Source organism: Pristis pectinata, chromosome 14, assembly GCF_009764475.1.
Source record: "Pristis pectinata isolate sPriPec2 chromosome 14, sPriPec2.1.pri, whole genome shotgun sequence".
NCBI lineage: Eukaryota > Metazoa > Chordata > Chondrichthyes > Rhinopristiformes > Pristidae > Pristis > Pristis pectinata.
In genome coordinates, this window is record NC_067418.1 from 37,187,660 (window position 1) to 37,213,262 (window position 25,603).

General features: G+C 41.2%; 1 protein-coding gene across 3 annotated transcripts in view; it reads left to right on the forward strand.

The window, feature by feature from the left end:
• Window positions 1-24,422, forward strand: part of hps5 (HPS5 biogenesis of lysosomal organelles complex 2 subunit 2) — a 56,147-nt gene extending 31,725 nt beyond the window's left edge. For all 3 annotated transcript variants that reach the window (XM_052029148.1, XM_052029145.1, XM_052029146.1), the window contains 10 exons: window positions 4,667-4,816; window positions 5,964-6,035; window positions 8,842-9,704; window positions 12,922-13,042; window positions 14,019-14,174; window positions 16,948-17,067; window positions 18,736-18,849; window positions 19,861-19,967; window positions 20,540-20,825; window positions 24,004-24,422. In XM_052029148.1, the coding sequence (XP_051885108.1) occupies window positions 4,667-4,816; window positions 5,964-6,035; window positions 8,842-9,704; window positions 12,922-13,042; window positions 14,019-14,174; window positions 16,948-17,067; window positions 18,736-18,849; window positions 19,861-19,967; window positions 20,540-20,825; window positions 24,004-24,064 (2,050 nt within the window). In that variant the 3' untranslated portion in view covers window positions 24,065-24,422. The remainder of the gene's footprint in view (window positions 1-4,666; window positions 4,817-5,963; window positions 6,036-8,841; window positions 9,705-12,921; window positions 13,043-14,018; window positions 14,175-16,947; window positions 17,068-18,735; window positions 18,850-19,860; window positions 19,968-20,539; window positions 20,826-24,003) is intronic.
• The last annotated feature ends 1,181 nt before the right edge of the window (window positions 24,423-25,603 follow it).

The following is a 25,603-nucleotide window of genomic DNA, read 5'->3' on the forward strand; positions in this document are numbered from 1 at the left end:
AAATACTTAAGCTAGTGACTACCACTGGAAAGTATGCATGATGTTGTGTAATTACAAAGTTGACCTCTGCTGTAGTTTCCCCCGGTCAGATAGTCTATTACCATTCACTGCCTAGTTTCACATCTGAAGAACAAATGAGGTGAAAGAAAGTTCACTGGTGTCTGTGGAACTTTAGTAGTAGAAGAAGAAGAGGGGGGAAACAATGACAAAAAAAGAAGTGCTATTTGATTTGTATTCACAGCATTTCATTTGTGAACTCATATTTATGAAGAACAAATGAGGTGAAAGAAAGTTCACTGGTGTCTGTGGAACTTTACTCTAGTAGTAGAAGAAGAAGAGGGGGGAAACAATCACAAAAAAGAAGTGCTATTTGATTTGTATTCACAGCATTTCATTTGTGAACTCATATTTATTATTTTACATTTTATTTTTTTTTAAATTTTTGAAATATTCCATGGACTAGGTCCTGTTAGATTGCAAGCTTCCTTTTGGAGAAAGGAACTACGAGTTTCCTTTCATTGTGGAGATGCGACACCTTGCATGTTGGGTTCTGATAGTCTCCTCACTTGGGCCAAAGGTGGGGGCATGCTGGGACACTGCCCGTTTATTAATCCAACAAGGTTATAATTATAAAATCCTGCAAACTGACCAGATAGGTGGTGGTCATTCTCTGTGCAGTTGTCCTTTGATCTTCTTATGGGTCAGTGCCTGTCAGAAGATAGAAGAGAGAGAATAAATAAGTGAATGAGGTGTATTTGGAATTTTGAAAGGCCTGGTATGTTGACTCACATTGCAAGAGGTTTTGATGATGGGAACAAGTAAGTCTTGCTATAGTTATACGTAAGCTTGATGAGACCAGATCTGGAGTATTATGTGCAATTTTGATCTCCTTACACAAGAAAGGATATAGAGGGAGTGTAATGAAGATTCACCAGATTAATTTGTGGCATGGCATGACTGTTGTGGGACGAGAGTTTGGGCTGACCAGTCTGTATTAAAAAATGAGTGGATCTCATGGAAATGTGCAAAATTCTGATAGAGCTAGGTGAACTGGTACAGGGGGGATTGTTTTCCCTGGTTGAGGTGGGGTCCAGAATGAGGGGTCATAGTCTCAGGATATGGGATAAGATACTGTATTTAGGACTGAGATGAGAAGTTTCTTCTCTGAGGTGGTGAAATTGTAGAATTCTCTATCCACAGAAGGAGATAGAGGCCAAATCAATGAAGTTATTTTTCAGGATGAAGGAAGATAGATTTCTGGAATCAAAAGGCATCAACGGAGGTGGGGAGAGGGTAGGAATATGATATTAAGATAGAGGATCAGCCACAATTGTATTGAATGGGAGAGCAGGCTCGAAGGGCCAAATGACTCACTCCTGCACCTATTTTCTGTTTCTTTATTTCCATCATATTCCTATGCTGAAACCAAATGATTTCAGCATGCAATATTTTCCATGTCTTCCATTAGATGAAAAATATCTGGAGAGGATTTGAGAGAGATACAAGGTAATTGACTGGAGACATAAACCCAGAACAATACTTTGAGTCATGCTGACAGAAGGTGCTTCTTGTTCAGCAAATGTTCATTCATATTCCACCAGGACAGCTACTGAATTTAAATTCAGTTAAATCTGGAACTTAAAAAATAATAGCCATGTAATCAGGCAACTACCATGTACTTATAAAAAAACCTATATAATTCACAGCACCTTACCAGGTCTGCCCTGTATGTAACACCAGATCCACAGACTCTTAACTGCTCTCTGAAATGACCTAGCAAGCCTCTAGATTGTACCACAACCACAGTGACAAAACACAGAAAGAGTATAAAACCAGATGGACTTTGTAGCATCAACCTAGGCACCAAAGTTGCTTCCAGTCCAGTTGATCATGCATAGTCTTCCTCATGCAGATTTGGGGGCTAGTGTCTAAGTTGGGAGAAATGTCTCACAGGCAGATGGCTTAACACATTGTACTCATAGAATCATACCCACAAACAACATGTTACACTCCTCTATCATAATCCCTGGGAATGATCTGCCTTTACAGTGGATCAAACCCATCAGGTGACAGCAGAGTGAAGCACAGGCAGGAGAAAGGAGCTCTGGGTACCTTATGGCATCAAGTTAAAAATGGGCAAGCAAACTCCTCATGGTTATTGCTTACCATCCTCCTTCAACTGATGAATAACACTTGGAGGAAGCACTGAAAGCAGCAAGGGAACAGAATGTATTGTGGGTAGTGGTCTTCAGTGTTCATCTCCAAGAGTAATTTGGTAGCAGCATCACTGTGTGTGCTGGCTGAGTCCTGAAGGATATCATTGTCATTGCTGGTTGTGATATGAGAGCTAATTCTGTCTCATTTCATCTTCACGGTTTTACCTGATTTACCTAGTCTGTCCATGATAGCATTGGTGGAAGTGACCACTGCACAGTCCCTGTGGAGACAAAGTCCCATCTGCACACTGAGGACACCTTTCGTCATTTCGTGTGACTACTATTGTGCTGTATGGAAGAGACTCAGTAAAGATCTGCCAGCGCAAAACTGGGCATCTATGAGGTGCTGTGAATTGTCGGCTGCATCAGAAAAAGCTTATACAGTTTGCAACTTCATGGGCCTGCATATCATTTCAGTCTACAATTACAATCAGACCAGGAGTTCTGTGCTGGTTTAATGAGGGTTGCAGGAGGATGTGGTGGGAACTTCTTTCAGGCCTTTCTAAAAATGAGGTGGCAACCAATTGAAGCTGCAACAACAGCACAATGTGCATGCTAAACAGCAAAAACAGTATTAGTGCCAATTGATCAATCTGTCAGATCTCAGTAAAATTGATCTGTTCACAAAAGCAGAACAAATTAAACCAGCTAATTACAGCAGAATTGGTCTTCTCCCAATCATCAGCAAAGTGGTGGAAGGTGTCATCAACAGTACTTTCAAGTTTCACTTCTTTGCCAATAATCTGCTTAACAAGGCTCAGTTTGGATTTCATCTGGACCACTTGGCTCCAGGACTTCATCACAGCTTTGGCCCAAATATGGATCTCAGAGCAATATTGAGATGAGAATGGCTGCCCTTGACACCAAAGCAGCATTTGACTGTGAGTAGCGTCAAGGCCCCTGCCAAAACTCAAATCAATGGGTATCAAGGAGGAAACACTTCAATGGTCATACCTCGCACAAAGGAAGATAGCTGTGGTTGTTGAAGTGCAATCATGCCAGCCCCAGGGGATCGGTGCAGGAATTCCTCAGATATAATTGCTTCATCAGTGACCTTCTCTTACTGTAAGGTACAAAGTAGGGATGTTCACTGATGATTTCAGAATATTAGATTCCATTCACAACTCCTCAGCAAATAAAGCAGCCTAAGCTCGCATGCAGAAAAGTCAAGACAATACTCAGGCACATGCTGATAAGCAGCAAGTCACATTTGCACCATAAAAGTTTTGGGTAATGACCATTTCCAACAAGAGAGTCTAACCATCTACCCTTGATATTCAATGGCATTGCCATCACCAAATCCCCTACCAGCAATGTTCTGAGGGTCACCATTGACCAGAAAATCAACTGCAGCTGCCAGAGCAGGCCAGAGACTGACCTCTTGTGCTGAATGACATCCCAAAGCCCTGGACAATCTGCAAGGCACAAATCAGGAGTGTTATGGAATACTATCCAGGTGCCTGGACGAATGCAGCTCTAACAGCATTCAAGAAGCTCAGCACCATCCACAACAGAGCAGTCTGCTTGTTTAGCACTCCATGCACTATCCTAAGCATTCATTCCCTCCACTGTGGCTGCAGCATATATGCCACCTACAAAATGCAATTGCTCACCAAAGCTACTCTGACAGAACCTTTCAAATTGAAACATTCAACAGTCGTCCCATCCAACGAGATGGGAAATGTGTGACCTCTTCCATCAATATCAAGGGTGCTGGCACAAGAGGACACTAACACTGGAGGTTACCCTGCAAGCCACATGGGATGCTGACCCAGAAATATATCACCATTCCTTCGTCGTCACTGGGTCTAAATGCTGGAACTCCCTACCCAACAGCCTGGTGGGAGTTCCTTCACTCGAAGCACTGCAGCCACAAGAAGGTGGTTCACCACAACCTTCTTTGTAATTGGGGATGAGCAGTAAACATCAGCAGTTCCTGCAAATTGAAAAATAATTTCTAAAAGCATTCAAGGTTGAGAACCACAATCATAGCTCAAATGGCAGAGGTCATTTCTTTACAGAAAGTGTGGTAACAGGTTTCCAAGTAGGGTTTTGAGTCATAGAAGGGAAATATTTGATGTTTGGTCTGGTTGAGACCAGTTGTTTCCTCATACAAATCTATCTGTTGATTTTTGCAATGAAAGCTCACACAGTGTGCTTTCTGTCCAGATATAAGCTCACCTAGTTATCTGATGGGCTGCACTGTGTGTGATTAAGTAATGGAACATGAGACTTTGTGTCTCCAGGGAATGTGAACAACTTCCTGTTGGAATGGGCCATAGGTGTAGACAGCTGTTTTCATCTGGATACTTGCCTTGTGTACCTGTTGATTAGCATTCCTTTGTTGATGTAATGAGATGGGGAATGTCTTGTATCTTATGAAATCATCTACGTCCCTGAAGAAGCAGTGCCTTCTGTTTGCATCTTGAACTCTCTCATTTGTTTTACAGTGTGACCAGTTTTGTCAGAAAAACTAAAGAAACTATTGGCACATTTCATCCCAATTCTGACTGCCGATTCAAACCAGAAATAAAAAATGGCGATCCACAGTGTGAGAGTCAGATTACTGCAGTAGTTAATTCACCTCAACCTGAAAACAGGTAAGAAAACCCTACTTTCTCACAAGAGATTCATCAGGTCTACTGCTGATGTAGTTGGAGCAAAAACTGCAGATGATGGAAATCCAAAACTTAAACAGAAAACACTGGAAGCAATTAGCAGGTCAAGCAGCATTCAATGGGGGAGAAAAAGTTGTCAGAATTGGTGTTTCAGATTTAGGACCTGGAAAAGTGGGGGGGGAAAAAAGTGTATTTTAATTTGCAGAGAGGAGAAAAGAACAGGGATGTCTATCTTTCTGTAAAAGATATTTTTTAAGTAATTATAACTTTGACATTTTTGGTCTGCATCCCATCGCAGACACACTCTCTGATCTATCCACCTCTCCCACTCTGCAACTTTTCTAATGACCAGAAATGTCAACTTTCTCTCTCCATAAATGTTGCTTAATCTGCTGAGTGTTTCCAGTGTTTTTTTTACTACTGCTGATATAAAACTGTTTGCCCCTACTCTTTATCCCTCTTTGACCATTTGGTGGCAAAGGTGCCATTGTTACTGAGTTTTGATCTTGTAAGCATGGGACACCAATCCTGGCCTCAATCTTACTACAATTAAGGATTTTTATCCTTCCTTTTTTTATTTTATCTCCCCTCATCTGAAGGTGCTAATTCCTTACTGGAGAATATTTCTGGTTGGCCATTTTTCCACAGTACTGTATTTTGTGAGTATTGAGCCTATCAGGAACTATGAATGATTTCCTTTTCTCCTCCTCCTGCTGGACAGAGGAAACTCTATGTCGTGCATTAATTCTGATCAACGCATTCAGCCCAGGCTGAATATGAAACTGCAGATATTTGATCTCTGCTGGTACGTACTGTAGCAGGTAGTAACCTTGTTGGCTTCCCAGTCAGGGATGAGGCCTTATCTCCTGTATCAATTAAGTCTTCTCCAGTAACACCCTTCATCTCCTGTATCCCAGAGCCCTGGCTCTTTGCAAAAGTATAGAAGACAAACGTTTATTGTAATAGTATTTGGGGGGAAAAAAACTATTCAGTTGAACAATTAATGTTGAAAGATGCCTAAAAAGTAAAGGTGGGGGATCAGAGCAAGACCAAAGATGTGAAAGTTAAACTTCTCTTAAAGTGGTGCTACGTTGTTGTTACACCAAGACTTACTGTCCGATTTGCACAGAATGAGCATTGATGACATTTCGCAGGAGGAGGACAAACTGCAGGATCTGCGACAAACAACAGCAGAAGCTCTGTGAGTGTGAACAAGGATACTTTTCTTTCAATATGCTGTGAACACTATTAATTCAGTGAGTGATGAGGAATGAATTACTTGTCATTTGGGCACACATTTTCAGTATCACTTATTAAGTAAGTTAAAGACAGGTTGCTGGGCATGTAACTCTCACTCGCCATTGCTCTATAAATCATCTTTGGTGTGGCTATTGCATTGCTAAAACCAGGTGACTAAGTACTGGAGAAATTAATGGCACTAAGTTGTAAAAAATAGCCTGGACCAAATGGCCCACAAATCTAAAGTTTTAAAAGAGCTGGCCACATTGCTTTCAATTTTCCTATATTTCTTTGATTCTATAATTGTTCCAATTGATTGGAATTTTACCTGGCTATTGAAGAAAAAGGAGAGAAAAATGCAAAAACATGCAACGTGCCCAGTTAACATGCAATCTGTAGTTGGAAAATTGTTTAAGGTGTACGAGGCATTGTTACACAAGATAAAGAGCGGCTGGGCTAATACGAATTGAAGAGTAGTCAAAGAGTAAAAAGTACAGAATATATGTAATTTCAGAATGGCATAATGTAAATACTGGAATGCTGCAGAAATGCGTGCTTGGATCTTAGCTACTTAAAATCTATATCAATCGCTTAGTTAGGGGTTAACAATGCAATGCTTGCCAGGAAAGTTAATCATGTGTAGAACATAAAGGGAAACCAAAGAATATCTGCTCACGTGACAAAAAAGATCTTGAGTGTACTGTAGGGAAATGTGGTAGGGTGAATGAAAATTAGAGCATTGACACTAGTGAACGATGGCATTGGGTTTTGGCTTTCATTTGACGTGGATTACAAAATACAGCTAAAAGTAAAACTTAGGGTGGTAAATGGTATGTTAGCCTTTATTTCATGGGGTTTGGAAACCAAGATAAAGTCTTGCTGCAATTATATAGAGTTTTGGCATATCACACTGGGACATGTATAGTTTTAGTCTTTATTCAAGGAAACCCTGAGGTGAAGTATCATGAAGGATCATTCGTATTAGATGCTTGATTCTTTATCATTTCCCATGGTTCTTCGTGTCTTCTATTGTGAAAACAATCACAAAATACATCCTATCTCTTGTGTTTCTAAGAGATTCACATTTACTTTTATTAATCTTTTAACATACCTATAGAGGATTTTGCATTTACAATTTCATTATTTTTCTTCTTAGAAAATTGAATGAGAGGAAAGTATTTTCTCTTTCTTGCTCATCCTTGCTAATTTTGAAATCTTCCCAGCTATCACATTAACTTCTCTTTTTGGCAAAAATGTAAGCATTTAAACTAAAACTGTCCTTCCAGTGGCACTTGTATCCATCATGGAAATTTATATTTAGTTGATGACTGATTTTTTTTTGTTATGCTTGTCGTCTATTATCATATCCTTTTCATTTCTCAATCAATCTTATACAACTTGCTGCTCATAACTATGTAGGATGCTTTGTTTAAATATTTGCCCTTTGTTTCAGAATTAAAACTATATTGCATTCAAATATAATGTGAAATTCTGTCATGATCACTCTTTCCCAAGTGATATGATAAATTTTATCACTAAAACCCAGTCTCATTGCACAATGCTATATGTAAAATACCATGGACGCTGTATCAGGAGGTCCTGATCTACTGGAAAATAATTTCTGGTTGATAACTTGTCAAATAAGCTTATTTATGTGTTAACATAGGGACTTCAGCCATCTTCATTGCTGGTGAGGCTGATTCGTAGCACACTTGGCCGTAGGAAGTCAAGCTCGTGTTCTGGAATGGGAATTTTGACTATTTTCATTTTGTCTCTTCATAGAGTTACAGAATGGTTTCTAGTACAGGAGGAATCAGTCAGCCTCTGGATCCATACCAGATCTACCTTAGAACAATCTATCTGCTCCCCCCCCATCTCCCATTGCACTGAAAATTATTTATTTTCAGATACGTACACAGCTTCCTCTTGAAGACTACAATTGGATTTTCCTTTGTGACCACTCATGGCAGTACTTTCCGGATCTGAACCTCTCGCTGTCTCAGAAACATTTTCCTTGTGTTAATTTTGTTTCTTCTGTCAACCACCTTCATTCTACATCCCTTAGTTATTAAGCAGTCCTACCAAGGATAACACTTACAGATATCTTTATTAGTCACATGTACATTGAAACACACAGAGAAATGCATCTTTTGCGTTGAGTGTTCTGGGGGCAGCCCACAAGTGTCGCCATGCTTCCGACGCCAACATAGCATGCCCACAACTTCCTAACCCGTATGTCTTTGGAATGTGGGAGGAAACCGGAGCACCCGGAGGAAACCCACGCAGACATGGGGAGAATGTACAAACTCCTTACAGACAGTGGCCGGAATTGAACCTGGGTCTCTGGCATTGTAATAGCGTTACACTAACCGCTACACTACTGTGTCTGCCCCTAGATTGTCTACACACATCCTCTATTGTTCAATTATAGTTTTACCTGCCAAGCTTTGATTTCATTTTACCTGAGCCATGGCTGTTCTCTTCCCACTGAAAGTGCCATTTTGTTTAGTTTCTTTTCTGAGCTCAAACTCAAAGACACTGTGACAATGACACACTGCAATCGCAGTCACAACTAAGAATCAATTAAATTACCATGAGTCACCATTTAAACTTAGTTCTTTCTGTCCTAAATTGATTAGCACTAAACTGTTTGAATAGAGATTAATCTGAATCTAGTAAAGAAGATTGTGTCATTTGAATTAGTAATACCTCTACCTGTGACTGGTGCTGGATAACTGTTCAGACTAGTTTATGACTTTTTATTTCAGAGTTAAATTACGGGACCCCCTTGTTTTGTTTGAGACAACACTTCTGAAGAAAACAGTGCAATGCTGGCTACCTCATTTGGAAAAAATATTTCAATTCGAGGTGATAACTCAAACTGTGAATGACACTGCCACCTTGGAAGAGTCAACAGCATACAGCCATCAAGACGATGGGGACGATGAACCAGTAACAGTTAACCATCAAGAGAAATGTGACACAGAAGCATCTAGCCATCGAGAGATGGAGGCACCAGACGCACTCGGCCATCAAGAGGATAAAGAGAGGTTAGAAACATTAAACCAGACAGAGTGTGAAAAGAAACTAACTGCACCAGATCAAGAGGAGGAAGAGAAGGGATTATCAGCACTCTGTCCTAAAGAGGTGGAACAGCCAGCTTCCCTTCCTTGCCACAGAGAGCAAGAGGTAGATTTGAACTCATTTGAGCACCAAGAGCGGAAGGAGAGTTTAGCACCATTTATCCTTCAGGAGCTAGAGGAGGTGTCAGTCCAAAACCATGAAGAAGAAATGGTGGAACAGAGAGCCTCGGTGGTTGATGAAGTGCAGATTTCAACTAATTTGTCTACTGTGCCTTTTGTGACGGTCCCTTTCTGCAGCATACCAGCAGATCTCTTCAAGGACATGATGGAACTGGCTACCTTGTGTTTTGAGTTGAGAATATTTCAAACTGTGACTGAGGGCATAACCACTGAAACAGAATTACCTGGAGATGAGACTGAAACTCAGGCCTGTCTGTTCCTGCGCAATTATTTCTTCCTGCTAGACCTGATGCGAGTGAGGCGCTGCATCACAACCTGCAACTGGGCCACTCCGCTGGTGTGGCAAACTTTCATCCTGGGACTGAAAGGTAATTGCAGTCAGCCATTTTGTCCTCCCTATTCTGTAGATGTTTTTCTCTGTCTCCCTCTCACTCGGTTTCATCCTTCTGTACCATGTCCCCCAGTCACAGAGAGGGTTTAGATCAATAATTTCTTCTGATTTCACATGAAACACTTCTCGTTATTGCTGAGACAGACAGCAATGATCCTTCAATTGGAATTGGTTTATTATTGTCATATGCACTGAGGTATATCATTTGCAGTTTACTGAACTGGTTTGTTCTGAATTTAGTGAGGATCAAAGGAATTGTTGCCTTAAATCTCTACATTGATTTCACTGGAAAAATATTTTTGGCTAAAGATACCAGGTGAGTCTCAACAAGCTTATCTAGCAAGCAGTTGAATTGCACAGACTTGCAAGGCCCTGGATTCAACCTTCGCTAGAAGTATGTTTGATTGGAGTTTTGAGTATTGAATTACTATTAACATAACTGTGTCAGGTTGGGGATATTGGTAAATTAGTTTATTATTCTCACATGTACCAAGGTACAGTGAAAAACTTTGTTTTGCACGATCATTTCATTAGAACAATGCATTGAAGTAGTACAAGGGAAAACAATAACAGAATGCAGAATAAAGTGTTGCAGATACAGAGAAAGTGCAGTGCAGGTAGATAATGAGGTGCAAAGCCATGACGAGGTAGATTGTGAAGTCAGATTCTGTCTTATTTTACTAGGGGACCATTCAATAGTCTTGTAACAGCGAGATAGAAGCTGTCCTTCAGGCCTGGTGGAACGTGCTTTCAAGCTTTTGTACCTTCTGCCTAATGGGAGGGGGAAGAAGAGAGAATGTCCAGGGTGGGTGGGGTCTTTGATAACGTTGGCTGCTTTAAGGTAAGATATCTTTATTAGTCACATGTACGTCGAAACACACAGTGAAATGCATCTTTTGCGTAGAGTGTTCTGGGGGTAGCCCGCAACTGTCGCTACGCTTCCAGCACCAACGTAGCATGCCTACAACTTCCTAACCCATACGTCTTTGGAATGTGGGAGGAAACCGGAGCACCTAGAGGAAACCCACACAGACATTGGGAGAACGTACAAACTCCTTACAGACAGTGGCCAGAATTGAACCGAGGTTTCTGGCGCTGTAATAGTGTTACACTAACCGCTACACTACCGTGCCTGCCCTTACCGAGGCAATGAGAAGTATAGACATAGTCCATGGAGGGGAGCCTGGTTTCTGTGATGCGGTGAGCTGTGTCCACAACTCTCTACAGTTTCTTGCAGTCAGGGGCAGAGCAGTTGCCATACCAAGCTGTGATGCATCCGGATAGGATGCTTTCTATGGTGCATCTATAAAAATTGGTGAAGGTCAAAGGGGATGTGCCAAATTTCTTTAGCCTGCTGAGAAAGTAGAGACACTGGCGAGCTTTCTTAGCCGTGGCATCTATGTGGTTGGACCAGGACTATTGATTAAGTTCACTCCTAGGGACTTGAAGCTTTCAACCCTGTCAACCTCAACATCATTGATGTAAACAGGAGCATGTGCACGCACCCCCCCCCCCCCCCCACCGCCACCCCCGAAGTCAATGACCAGCTCTTTTGCTTTGCTGACATTAAGGGAAAGGTTGTTGTCATGACACCATGTGATAGGATCTCTATCTCCTACCGGTGATCTGACTCATCATTATTTGAGATTTGGCCCACCACGGTGATGTCATCTGCAAACTTGTAGATGGGGCTAGAGCAGAATCTGGCCATGCAGTTGTGAGTGTATGGGGAGAAAAGTAGGGGGCTGAGAACACAGCATTGTGGGGCACCAGTGTTGAGAATAATTATGGCAGAGGTGTTGCTAACTATCTTTACTGATTGTGGTCTGTTGGTCGGGAAGTCAAGGATCCAGTTGCAAAGGGAGGTGTTGAGTCCCAGGTCTAGGAGTTTGAAGATGAGTTTTCTTGGACTTATAGTATGGAGGGTGGAGCTGCAGTCAATAAACAATAGTCTAACATAGGTGTCTTTATGGTCTAGATACTCCAGAGATCAGTATAGGGCCAGGGAGATGGTGTCAGCTGTGGACCTGTTTCGACAGTAGGCAAATTGCAGTGGGTTGAGGTTGTTTGGGAGGCTGGAGTTAATGCGTGCCTTGACCAGCCTCTCAAAGTACTTCATGATAGTGGATGTCAGAGCTACTGGGCGGTAGTCATTAAGACAGGTTACCTTATTTTTCTTAGGTACTGGGATGATAGTGGTCTTCTTGAAACTAGTGTGAACCTCAGATTGAAGTAGGGAGAGGTTAAAAATGTCTGCAAATACCCCCACCAGCTGAACTGCGCAGGATCTGAGGACACAGTCAGAGACACCATCCAGGCCAGATGCTTTCCGCGGGTTCACTCTATGGAAGACTATTCTGACATCTGCAAAGGTGACTGTGGGTGTGGCTGTCAAGGCGGGTGTGACATTCCAATACCCATCTGTTCAGTATGTGCATAGTATGCATTAAGCTCATCAGGAAGGGATGCACTGTTGTTGGCGATGCTTCCCGACTTCAATTTGTAGCCTGTTATAGCATGTAAGCCCTGCCACAACTTGCGGCTGGTCTGGGACTCGAATTTGGACTGGTATTGTCTCTTGGCATCCCTGATAGCTTTATGAAAGGTGTAAGGTGTCACGATTCTTGTTCTGGATTGTTATTCAGTGAGCACTGATGGGAATGTTTGTGGACAGATATTTAATGAATACAAGACTGGGCTTGATAGTGATCGCTGTGATAATGAGAAAGGCAGCAGGGGAAAAAGATTTATTACAAAATAGAATTGGCTGAAATCTAATTAATAATCTGCCTTGGAGTTGTTTCTTGCTGAAGGCTGGCACTACTACCTGTTTCAATGTCCAGAATAGCAACCAATGATGATGAAATTAGGGCTAAACTGGCAGATGTGAAACCAGTTGTGGTGGTGCTGGCTGACTGGCATTGCAATTGGAGTGCTGGTGGAAGGAGGTCTTGCAGTGTGACCTGGTGAAAGCTATGTGAAACTCCGTGGCATTCATAATTAGAGTGATCCATGACAAGGGCTGGAACTGAAATTGTTCTTACTGGGGTTGGCTCAGCATTACTTGTATGTGCTGCAGGGAACTATTCTGGTCCTGTTGTTGGATGATCACAAAGGTACCAGCTGTAACTGTGAAGCAAGGGTTATGACAGGGGCTGTGACAAACTATAAATTTTGATTTATTTATATTTCAGAGATAACACAATCAGACCCAATCACCAATGCCATTAATGATGGGGACCTGCGAAAAGTACTGAAGTTACTCAATGATGAAAAGGTGTTAGGGAGTTCTCTTCTACTGGCACATGCAGCGAGGTAAGTCTGTCCACATTCACTTTTAATCATCTTTGCTGCAATTTGTGAATATTTCTCTAGTTCAACTCAACTTGTATTGTGGGAGTTTAGCTTAGATTGGTTTTTCCCATCTCTAATGTCTCCTACTTCTCTTTTTCAGCACTTGACCAATTTAAATGGTTTGGCCTACTTTAAGGTGTCCCTACATTATGATTCACAATTACTCCATGGTTTGCAATCTTTTTTCAGGCTTCCTATTCTGTTATATTTTAGACAGTTTCCAGCAATGGGATGTTGATTGAATTTGATTTGTGTCTTGATTCATTCGTTTCCCAAAAAATGAATGTAAGTCAATCCTATTCAGAACTGGTTTCCTTACAGGAAGTAAAGGGAACCTGTTAAAATAGAATGATTTAACAGAACTATTGGTCTTATTGATATTTTTCACCTTGCAGTTGAGCTTGTTATTTGTGCATTTGCTGGTTGTTCTGTGATATGATGGGCTGGAACACCTTGCACCCAGCCAGTGCCTTACAGTTGCCTCTTACAGACTGCCATAGTTGCACTGTCCTGCAGACCTCGCTGTGGCAACCTTTCCTTGAGGCTGAGTGGCCACAAGTGGCAGCTAGTTTGAAGACTGGATAATCAAAGGCCCCATCCATAGAAGGTTTTTCTCACTGTTTCTAAATGTCTGTTGATAAGATACATTTAAAATCAATTAATAATTAACATTAATCAAATAAATGGGTCATGCTAGATATACAACCTGCAGAAAGCTTGAAGCTGAGGGAGTCAGATACAGAGTATTTCCTGCCCTCCACCTTGCCACGTTTTGGAATGCTCCTGGACTTGGTGGTGACCTTTTGTGAATTCTGTACTTTTGTCCTACATTGTAGTAGCATGGAAGTCCAGAACATGTAGTCCTCAGTGAAAGCCAATGTTTAAAGTATCATTAATGGTTGTCCTTCCTTGTTATTTGTGTTTTTAATCTCCGCAGAATGTACGAGAAATTTGGTGAACTTGCATTAAGATCTCTTGTCCAGTTCCATCATAGCATTCTCCCATCTGAGATAAAGGAGTTGTGTAAGAATCAACCAGGTCACTTCTTGGCATACATTGACAACCTGGTTAAATCCAAGCCAGAGGACCAAAGGTTGGTGCTTAATCAATGTTAGCCTTGCTATGTACAGTGGAAGATTGCTAAGCTGATATCCACATCCAAAATCCAAATGCTCAGATTCAGGATCCCTGCTAAGGTCAATTGTGAGCTTTAGGGGGTTTTTGCTCAGTTTTTATGTGCTCCCAGATCCTCTATTGTAGATACAATAAGTGTCTTTAATTGTTCTATTGATTATTTGCATATAAAGCACAGCATTCCATTCAAAGAACATTTTAAAAAATGGGTGTGCAAAATGCCACTGTTAAAGATAGACAAAGATCGTTATCTATGACCCAAATAGATTTGTTCTTTGTACAGCTTTGTCCAAGGAATTCATACTGGAGATCTTGCATTGTACTTGTAGCCACCCTGTTAGTCAAATGGAGAAACACCTACATATGCAATGTAGACAAGTATCTGCATGTATTTCCTGCAGCATCTGATTTCTTCAGATAGTACTATTCAAATTGTTGAAAATGTTATAGATGAGTTTTCTTTTTTCATCAAATCAGCATAAACTACAAGAGGCAATATAAACTAGTGGGCATAATTTTAAAAGAGAAAAAGGAATAGAAAGACCTGGGTGTTTGTGCACAAATGTTGGAAGCTGCAGGGCTGATTGAGAAAGTGGATTAAAACAACATGGGGATCCTGGGCTTTATAAATGGAAGCGTAGAGTACAAAAGCAAGGATGTCATGATTGCACCGTTCAGCCACCACTGGAATATTGTGTACAGTCCTGGACACCACACTTTGGGAAAGATGGGAAGTCCTTAGGGAGGGTGCAGAATAGATTAAAATTACTCCTGAATAAGTGACCTGGTTATAGTCATTCAGCATGGAAACAAGCCCATCAAGTCCATACCAACCATTCTACACCAGTTCAATTTTATTCTCGCCACGTTCCCATCAACTACACCCAGATTGTACTATTTACCTACATGCAAAGGACATTTTACAGTGCCCAATTAGCCTACCAACCCACATATCGTTGGGAAGTGAGAGTAAACCAGAATACCCAGGGAAGTGAGAGTAAACCAGAATACCCAGGGGAAACCCAATGCAGTCACAGGGAGAACATGAAACGTTCACACAGCACCAGAGGTCAGGATTCTGGAGCTGTGAGATAGGGGCTCCACTGGCTGCACCACTGTGCCAACCAATATGGATAGACTGGAAAAGCTGGGGTTGTCCTTTGAGCATTAAGGATTGAGAGCAGATCTGATAGAGGGACTTAAACCCACAAACAGTTTAGACAGAGGAACTGTTCCCATTGTCAAAAGATGAAGAATTGGTGGACATTAACACAACAACTGGTTAGTACTTTTATAAGGATAGGTGGTCAAGGCAGATTCAATCATGGCATTCGAATGGGAAATGGATACATATTTGAAAGGGGACATTAGGAATATCAAATTTGATCTCTGCACCTGTGAGTTAGGAAGGGGCAAAATTGGCCAGATTTTGTGCTTGTTATCACTATCTCATGACCACTGATGGAACTTGCATATCTGAGGTTACGATAGGATCAGGCTACATTGTTGACAGTTGCATACCCGCTGGTACTTTCTAGGGGTACTTTTGACATTGGGCAACATTGGATTAGTTCTTAGTGGAAATTGGGAGAGATGTCTAAAGGGTGGCTAATAACACCTGTTTTACACATTTTGTCTAAGATTTAAAATTACACCTCTTTGTCAAGACTTGTAGGTAAAAACAAGACACAAAGGCAAACTGGCATGAAATATTTTTTAAGTTTGTTCAAGGGATGTGGGCTTAGCAGGCTGGGGCAGCATTTAATTGCCCAACACTAATTGCCCTTGAGTAGGTGGTGGTGAGCTGTTGCCTTGAACCTCCGCAGTCCTTGAGGTGTGGGGATGCCCACAATGCTGTTTAGGAGAGAGTTCCAGGATTTTGACCCAATGACAGGGAAGGAATGGTGATATATTTCCAAGTCAGGATGATCTGTGGCTTGGACGTCACCTTCCAGGCGGTGCTGTTCCCATGCTTTTGTTGTTCTTCTAGCTGGTAGAGGTCATGGGTTTGAAAGGTGCTGTCTAAGGAGGCTTGGTGAGTAGCTGCAGTGCATCCTGTAGATGGAACTAACTGCTGCTACTGTGCGTCAGTGATGGAGTGAGTGAATGGTTGTGAATGGGGTGCCTATCAAGCAGGTTGCTATGTCCTGTATGAGTCGAGCTTCTTGATTGTTGAAGCTGCACTCATCCAGGCAGGTGAAGAGTGTTCCATCACACTCCTGATTTGAGCCTTGTAGAAAGTGGACATGCTTTGGGGAGTAAGGAGGTGAGTTACCCACCAGATGATTCCTGGCCTCTGACCTGCTCTTGTAGCCACATTGTGTATATTGGCAACAACTGGATATTTGTACTTTTAAAAGTGGGGTGATATAATTAAGTAAAGCTTTTCTTCAGAGAAATATTGTGAGACTGGTGTTTCATCCATTACTGAAGACGTGGGAATGGAGGGATCTTTACAAAGAATTCGATCACCTTGATCTAAAGCTTTTCCATTCTGTTTCTATGGGATCACTGGAATTCTCTATCCTTATGGAGGCTGGATCATTGGAGATATTTTAAGTGGAAGTAAATAAACTTTTGAAAGGTCAGGGAAATGAGAGCTATGGGGAACTGGCACAGAAGAGGAGATGAAGTCTGGGACAGATCAACCCTGATCATGTTGAATGGCAGGGTGGGCTTGAGGGGCTGATTCTGCTCGTATTTTCTAATGTTCTTGCGTTTCCTGTGAACAGACTAAACATGTTAGAGGCTATCCTTCAGTCAAAATGTAGGAAAATGGATTGGCTACAACTTGCTGTGTCTCATGATGCTCCTCAGAGGGCTGACACCACAGATATTGATGAAAATCCCAGGTAAGGAGACATTTTTTAAGCTCTTTGCTAGCTTTAGCACCATGCTGCAGTGCAGAGTGACCTCTTTTATGATTTCCTACAGTACAGTGTGCATAGGTTATGTTTGACAAAGTGTGGCATCTACCAGACATCCTGAAAATATCTGACCATATGCAATGTTTTCCAAATTCTGCAGTTTTGCTCAGAAATCTGGATCCAATTGAAGTGCTAAGTATTTTTTTTATTTTAATGGGATACAAGTATTGCTAGCCAGCATTTCCTTGCCCCTAATTATCTTTGACAAAATGGTGAGCCTCTTAAATGAACTACTGCAATCCATGGATTAAAGATGCTCTTTACAGTGAATGATGATGGATGGTGATAAATTGTTGGCACAACAAATGACTTGGCTTATTTATGCATTCTATAAAATCCTGTAATATTTTGCATAACCCTTGAATGAATTACAGATCACATAATTACAGTAAGGTGTTACGGAGATTATATTTAATAAATAGTATGTCAAGAGCCAGATTTTGTAATAGATCTGCACAGAGCTGAAGGGTACTTTCTCCTTGTTACAGTTTAAATTATTGCTTCTCAGGATCTTTTTCTTATTCCCTGCTAGTTTACAGCTTTGTCAAGCAGACTGAATCTCCCGTGAAATTAAATTTAAATCCCAAAATTTGAAGGAAATTTATACTCATCCATTGCAGTATAACAAGTTAGAGACGTAGCAATAGAGCTGGTTGTCCTCAGTTTGCTAATGAAAATTGTCGTATTTTCACTTAATGCCACTGAGGGGCAACATGTAGATCAGAAATAGTGAAGGGCCAAAAATAGATTTTCTGGAGCTGGTGGAGAAACCTGACTTACAAGTAATCTGACTGCAAGTCAGGATGGATGAGAATGGAACAGGTAACTTGCCCTGCTAGTGGATTGTGGATTGGCATTGGAGTAGGATGGTGTGGTCAACTATATCAAAGGCTGAAGGTAGGCTGCGAGAGATGATGGAGGAGAGCTTACCATATCACATTCACAGGATGTTGTTGCTGATTTGATGCGCACTGTTTCAGTACCGTGGGTGGAAACCTGTTCAGAGGATTCGGATTTGGAGTTCTGAGAAAAAGGACCAAATTTTGGGAGGCAACAGCATCCAAGCATAAGAGAGAAAATCACTTCAAAAGAAACAAAATACTCACTTGTATAGTCTTTCAGAAACTATTACAGCCAGGGATGACTCATTTGTCATTTACGTAACAAAACACTAATTTGATACAGACCAGGCATTTTGTTTAGATGTTGTTTGGCCAGAACATTGCCAACCAATGGAGTTGCGTGAGACTGCAGATTCTGGAATCTGGAGCAATGGGTCTCAACCTGAAATGTTGACTGTCCATTTCCTTCCATAGATGCTGCCTGACCTTCTTGAGTTCCTCCAGCATCTTGTATATTGCTCATCTTTGAACTGTTGCTCTGGGATTTTTTTTATTTTTGAGGAGCAGATTAATGTCTCATCTAAATAATGGCAACTCCAACAGTGCAGTGTCCCTTAATATTAGTGTTCTCAAGTCCCTGAACTGGGACTACACCCACAGTTTTGATTCTAAGCTACGGGCTGTGAAAACAGGAAGGCTAATCCAACACGGGGGCTTTCACCTAAGTACTTGCTTTTGTTTTACCTCTCAGGCCTCACTCTCATCGATTTACCTGGGGCTATGCTCAACTGATCAGTTATTTTATTCAGCTGCCAGGAGATCTTGCCACAAAGGAAAACATGTTGAACATTTGTAGATCTCACGGGTAAGTCAACCAGAGTTCTTCCTCTGGTACTTATTTCCATGTCTCTGTTCACAAAGGTTCAAAAATTTACTTAGCAGTTGGTAGAAGTTCTGACAGTTGTGTAATAGGTAAAACTAATCTGTAAAGATCAGAAAGCTCCTGTTCCGATTGCTGAATTGGTCTACCTCAGCATTTTGAGAGCTATAATTGGTCTGAGTATCCTGGATTAAAGAGGAAGACATGAATAGATATCATTTTTGTCATTTTAGTAAACTTTTGGTATCATTAGGCTAAGTATTAGTTAAAATATTCCAACTTTTGAAGAGCCTCCCATTGTCCATTCTCCCATGAAGAACTGCTAGTTAACTGAAGGACTGAGAAGAGGTCTACACCAGTGAAGTTGGACCCCTCAAAGAATCAGCACCATTAGAAGCAGCAAGCAATATGAAAAATAAATCTACTTCCTGAGTAGGGATGATGGGTAAAGCCAAAAAACTGTCAATTGATCTAAAATGGAATAAAGTGAATCCTGTCAGTGAGGAGATGAATGAAGCAAATGAGAATTTTAAAAGGTCTTTAAAAAAAGTTGGAGTGGAAGGTGGATGGCAAATGGCTGAGATGTAGGCAAATGGCTGAGATGTAGGCAAATGGCTGAGATGTAGCCAAGTGTCACCAAAGCTGATGGTGAGAGATTGACTGTGGAATTTGTATGATCATTGTAAATTGTTTGTAATTCCTGAACGATGAAAAAGCTTTTACCAAATCTAATAGTGACTATGGGAGCATGCTGGTCTTGGGAGGACCAAAGAGGCTTGGTTACAAAATAATTATGGAGATGAGTCCACTTATTGAAAAAGGCATAGAAGGAAGGATCAGTGAGGTAGCTGGTAAGGGGCAAAGTTAGGAAACCAAATTAAGTATAGGAGATAATGGAGAGAGAATGGGATCTGGAAGCCACATATCCATATGATGATGTATTTTTTGGCTAGAGTAATGACTTGTGTTTTAACATGGGCTTGTTTGTGTTCTCAGGTTCTGGCCTGGTTATCTGTCACTTTGTCTGCAGCTGGAGCGCAGAACTGAAGCTTTCACTGTCATTGTTTACCTTGATGATATAAGCCTACTTGATGCACAGAATGGTTTGTATTTCATTGTCTATCAATTAAATTGATTTTTTTTTGGAGTTTCGTACTTCCAAACAGACTTCCCCTGAGGTAATTCAATATGCACATAATTTCCTCTTTTGTTATGCAAGTGATATTTCCCAGTTGAAGCAGATTTGATTTAGGAACTCTATTCAAATGATAAGGGAAGAGAGTAGATATATGTGAAAAGTTGAAATGTGGCTACTCCATCTTGCTAAGATTATTAGTGCAGTTCCCATTCTGAATATCGCAGGCAAGACTAAGTATGTCCATGTTGTCCTGTTATGCTAGTCTCTTCTGGACATATTGTAGATCAGTGTCAGAGTCTGTTCTCATTGCCTTGTCCTGACTAACCCAATTTGATAAAGTGTGTGCATATTGTGTTGTTTTGAAAAAGTCTGTTCACACGGCACAGACTTCTCTGTCTGTGGACCGGCTAACCCAGTCCTCATTGTATCATCGTGTTTAAGATAAGTTGTACAAAATGTGTGTGTGTCTCTTGTACTATCCTATCCAAACCCCTAACTGAACTGGGAAAATGTAAACATCACGGCTCTTTTGTTTAGGTATGATGCCCGAGACCCTGGAGGAGTGGAAATTTATTCTGGAACTGGTTCGGAATCACCGTGACATTACTCATTGTGCTGCTTTGCAGAATGGAGACAGTGTCACTGATGATGATTCTGATTGGTCAAATTGCATCACTCTGGAGAATGTGGCTCTTCTCCTTGCCAAGGAAGTTGGTCCAGACCAGGCACTCAGTGTGTTACAGGACAGCGGTCTGCATGGGAACATGTCGCAGAGATTTTTCAGGGTTTGCGATATACTAAAGATTGCAGAGAAAAGACAGAGGTGAGAGGGGGCTTACATGAACCTGTATATAAAGCATTGAATTAGCTTATTCTGATGGATTAAGGCCCTTATCATGGTACTAAGCCACACAGAGCAGAAGCTTGATCAATTCTGGTATGTGATATGTTAGTTTGGAAAGCTGATGTACTCGCATTAACCCTTTGCCCCATTTGGTTTGATCAGAAATTAATTTTGGTTACCATTATGTCATTTTTAACCTTGTATGCTTCCGTCAATCCCAGCTTTTCCACTTTATCCACATAACTAAAGTTCCTCAATATCTTGTTGTGGCCATGTTTATGTTTTATAAATATTCATCATGATTTCCTTGCTTTTACACTACATGCCTCTGTTAATAAAGACCAGAATCCTGTTTGCTTTTTTTTTAACCACTTTCTTAGCCTCCATTGTCACTTTTAATGAACTGTGCACATAAAGCTCTCGATTGAAATACTTAAGGTACAACAAGATATTGCCCAATTCTGGGTGTCCTTTACTCTTTTGACCTTTTCCATAGCTATTCTAAATCTTATAGTATTATGATCACTATTTCCTAGATATTCCCCTACTTCATTTAGTTTGGCTCATTTATCAGAACCAACGCAAGCAATGTTATTTTCTTCATTGAGCTAGAAATGCACAGATCAAGAAAGTTCTCCTGACCACACTTAAAAAAACTCCTTCTCCTGTTTGCCCTTTTGCTGTTGCTTATTCCAGTATACATTTGAATAAGCTCCCCATTACTATTGCATATCTCCTTCCAGATTTGCTCCTCGATATCTTTCCCACTACTTGGTGCCTGTAGAATAATGCCAGTTGTCTCATTTCTGTTGTTCTTTAAGTCTAAACATATTCTGTTGTTGACCATTTGAGGATATCCTCTCTCTACAGCACTGCAGTATTCTCTTTACTCAAATTAATTTTGGTTACCATTATGTCATTTTTAACCTTGTATGCTTCCGTCAATCCCAGCCACTTTCCTTTTCTTTCCTTCCCTATATTTCCAAGGATATTTCATACCCATGCCTGCCCCGTGTTTTTACCTGGATCTCTGCTATAACTACAACATCAGAGTCCATTGTAGTAAATTGCACCTGCAGGTCAATATCCTTGTTTAATATGCTTGTATTTATGTTTGTATTCTATAAACACTTTTTGGGCCTTCTTGTCTGCTTCTGTCTGAAAACTCCTGCCCTGTTGCTATTTATCTCACTCAATCCTTTTTTGTTTGCACCTTTTTTTTCTATTCATTGCAATCTTCACTGGCCAACCACCCTCCCAAATAAGTTAAAATAACTCCCTACAGTTGATATTGGTCCTGTTTTTTTTGCATTCAGGACAGATTGTTCCTCAGAGGTCTCACCTCCCCTTGAAATGGTCCCAGTGCCACAGGGATCTAAAGCCTTCCTTCTTGCACCATTTGTTGAGACATACAATTTCTGTGCTTGCTTTTGTATGTGTTGCAGGAGGTAATCTGGAGATTATCACCTTCTAAACACCTGTTTTTATTTCCTAACTCCTTAAAATCTGCCTGCAAGACCCTGTCCTGTTTTCTATATTCATTATTGGTACCAATATGGGCCAAGACCTCTGGCTGTTCACCCTCCCTCTCCAGAATTTTATCTAGTTGCTGAGTAATTTCCTTAATGCTGGAAATATGAGTGGCAATGTGCCATCTCAGAATCACATCTGCTACAGATATGCCTGTCTGCTCCCCAGCTATAGAATCCCCGATAAGCAATGGTCTCTTGGTATTTCTACTGTCTCCCTACACAGCTGAGCCATCTATGCTGTGATGGTGATGGCTCTGGCCACGATCCTCAGGGGGAACCTCTTCCCATTATGCTCTCCTGCACTACCTACCTGCTGTTTATTGTCTTTCTGTTTTTTTTATTTTATCTTGAATTCACCATGGCATTCTGCGTGATTATTTTGACCACTACTGCCAGCACCTCTCCTCTGTGGTCCACAGCTGTGGTATTGCTGGTGAGCAGTTTGACTCTTTGTACACCCAGTGCATCTCCAAGAACTATAGAATGGAACAGCATGGAAGGAAGTCATATAGCCCATCATGCTGAGCTTCTCTTAAAGAGAACCAGTAAGTAACCGAGCCACATACTACGAGTTTCCTTGCTGCCCAAGAATCCAGGGTAGGCTGCTCTTCATTATCTACATGCTGTTGATTGGTGATGTCACCTGAGGAGACAGGATTTGTATCTGTCAGACACATCATAATTCTTGGTTTCCATTTCCCAGGACTACCTCTATTGTGTTTTATTTCCTGTCTGACATGTTGCACTGGTCAATATTATAAAATTAGAAACAAAATAAGACTTGCATGTACCTGAATACTGAGAAAGCTGGATTAGTATTTTCAGCTCCTCTGCATCTCCATCCTTGGCAATGATTTATTCCTTTTCCCTTGGTTTGGGCATGTGCATCTTGTGTGACTTACAGATATGTGAAAGCTCCTAGACTGCTTCCTTCCTTCTTGACTGTTGCTGGAAACAGTATTCAAGCCTTTGTCACAAATACTTGTTTCCTTTAATGATGGCCTCTATTCTCTGTCCTTGCAAATCATCAAGAATTTTGCAAAAACATATTTCCTCCCCTTTTCATTAAATCTAAAATCCTAACCTATAGAGCCTTGCATCGTATCTTCCCACCACACCTCTGAGATCTTATTTATTCATCTGCTCTTTCCAATTTCTTCCATTGCCTCTGTTCTACTTTTGGTAGCCGAGCTGTCAACTGCCCCAACAGAACCTATAACTTCTCCCTTTCCTCTTTGGTCATTTCTAACTCACAAAAGTTTAGAATGGTTTTACCCTTGTGAAGTGACATCGAGTGTTTTTCTGCATTAGCATCAACTCCAACAAGAAGATGAAGTTAGGAAAGGGAAATAAAAACAGGAGTTTAAAAGGTGGTAACTCCAGATTACCTCCTGCAACACATACAAGCAAGCATAGAAATTATGAGCCTCGAGAAATGGTGCAGGAGGGAGGACTATGATACTCGGTGAAGACAAATTGGGCTTTTGCTATCAGTCTTCCACAGTAGATGGACAATACAACTCATTCAATACCCAGGTCTGGGAAAAGAGAAATAAAAAAAGAATAAATGAAAATTGTGGTTAACTGCTTTGCATTATGTCTGACTGTCTGCTTTTCTGTTGCAGGGCCCTAGTACAGGTCATGCTGGAGCGATGCGATCGTTTCCTGTTGTCTCACCAGGCATAGAGAAGCTTGCGGAATAGAGGCATATTTACTTCATGCTGATGTCCAATGTGCAATGATTCTGCTTTCCCTCTTGCATTGCTGCTTTGAGAGACTCAATTGGTTTATTCACTGGTGCTTGTTTGTCAGAGGCTTGTATTGAAATGATGCCATTTACTTTGCCTTAAAAATTGACAGAGAACTAAATAGTCTGTTCACTGGGATCAAAATCTTGATGTGTGATGAGATACCATGTTTTTTTTTACACACTATATCATGTTGACTTGAACTAATTGCAAATAGCACATTCCCACTTTTTTTTAATATGGGGAGAGGGAAGTTGTCAAAGTTTCTGAATTAAAATATCTAAGTGCTCAGTTTACACTCAGGGTGTGTGTTTGAGATTCACTGCATCTGTAAAAAGTATTTCCAAAGGTTTAAAAGGCATCAATAGATCTCAAAAGAGCTGGCATGTATGCCCATTGCCAATTTCGTTTCCTTCTTTTATGAAGGAACTTATTCCTGCTGGGGTGCAGGCCTCAGGCCTACGTGGCTGTTCATCATGTGTGAGTCTGCATGTTGAGACCCAGTGGCTTTTTGATGTACCCCAAGAGGACTACCTTGCCTGTATTTGGATAGAAACATCAAAGGTAGGGTAGAAGGATTCTTTCTGTTCTTCTTTGCTATTGAGTGTTGGTGGCAAATGGCCTATTGACCGGTTGGATGTATAGGCATACATTGATGCCAATGGAAATTAACTAGAAAATTCTCAATTGTAAAACCGACACCAGTAACTTGCTATTCTTTTCTCTCCAGAAGAAGGTATAGCTGATACCCTTTTCCCTCAACAGGCATGTTTTGTCTCATTGAGAGCAATAGTGATGAGGATGTACCTCAAGAGTTCTTGGGCAACAGTTATTGTGTTTGTGTGTTTCATTTTTCAGGTTCAGACAGGGCCCGTGAGGAATATAGGGTAGCGAGGAAGGAACTTAAGAAAGGGCTGAGGAGAGCTAGAAGGAGACATGAAAAGGCTTTGGCTAGTAGGGTTAAGGAAAATCCCAAGGCCTTTTTCAAGTACGTGAAGGGTAGGAGGATGGCTAGGGTGAAGGTAGGTCCGATTAAGGACAAAGGTGGGAGAATTTGCCTGGAGGCGGCGGAAGTGGGAGAAGTTCTCAATGAGTACTTCTCTTCGGTATTCACCAGGGAGAGGGGTCTTGATGATGTGGAAGGGAGTGCTGGTAGGGGTAATGTTCTTGAGGTTGTTGATATCAAGAGAGAGGATGTGTTGAAGTTGTTAAATAATATTAAGACAGATAAATCTCCAGGGCCTGATGGGATTTTCCCCAGGCTGCTTCGAGAGGCTAGGGAGGAGATTGCTGAACCGCTGGTAAGGATCTTTGAGTCCTCGTTGTCTACGGGGGTGGTGCCGGAGGATTGGAGGATTGCGAATGTGGTCCCCTTGTTCAATAAAGGTAATAGGGATAGGCCAGGGAATTATAGACCGGTGAGTCTCACGTCTGTGGTGGGTAAGCTGTTAGAAAGGATTCTAAGGGATAGGATTTA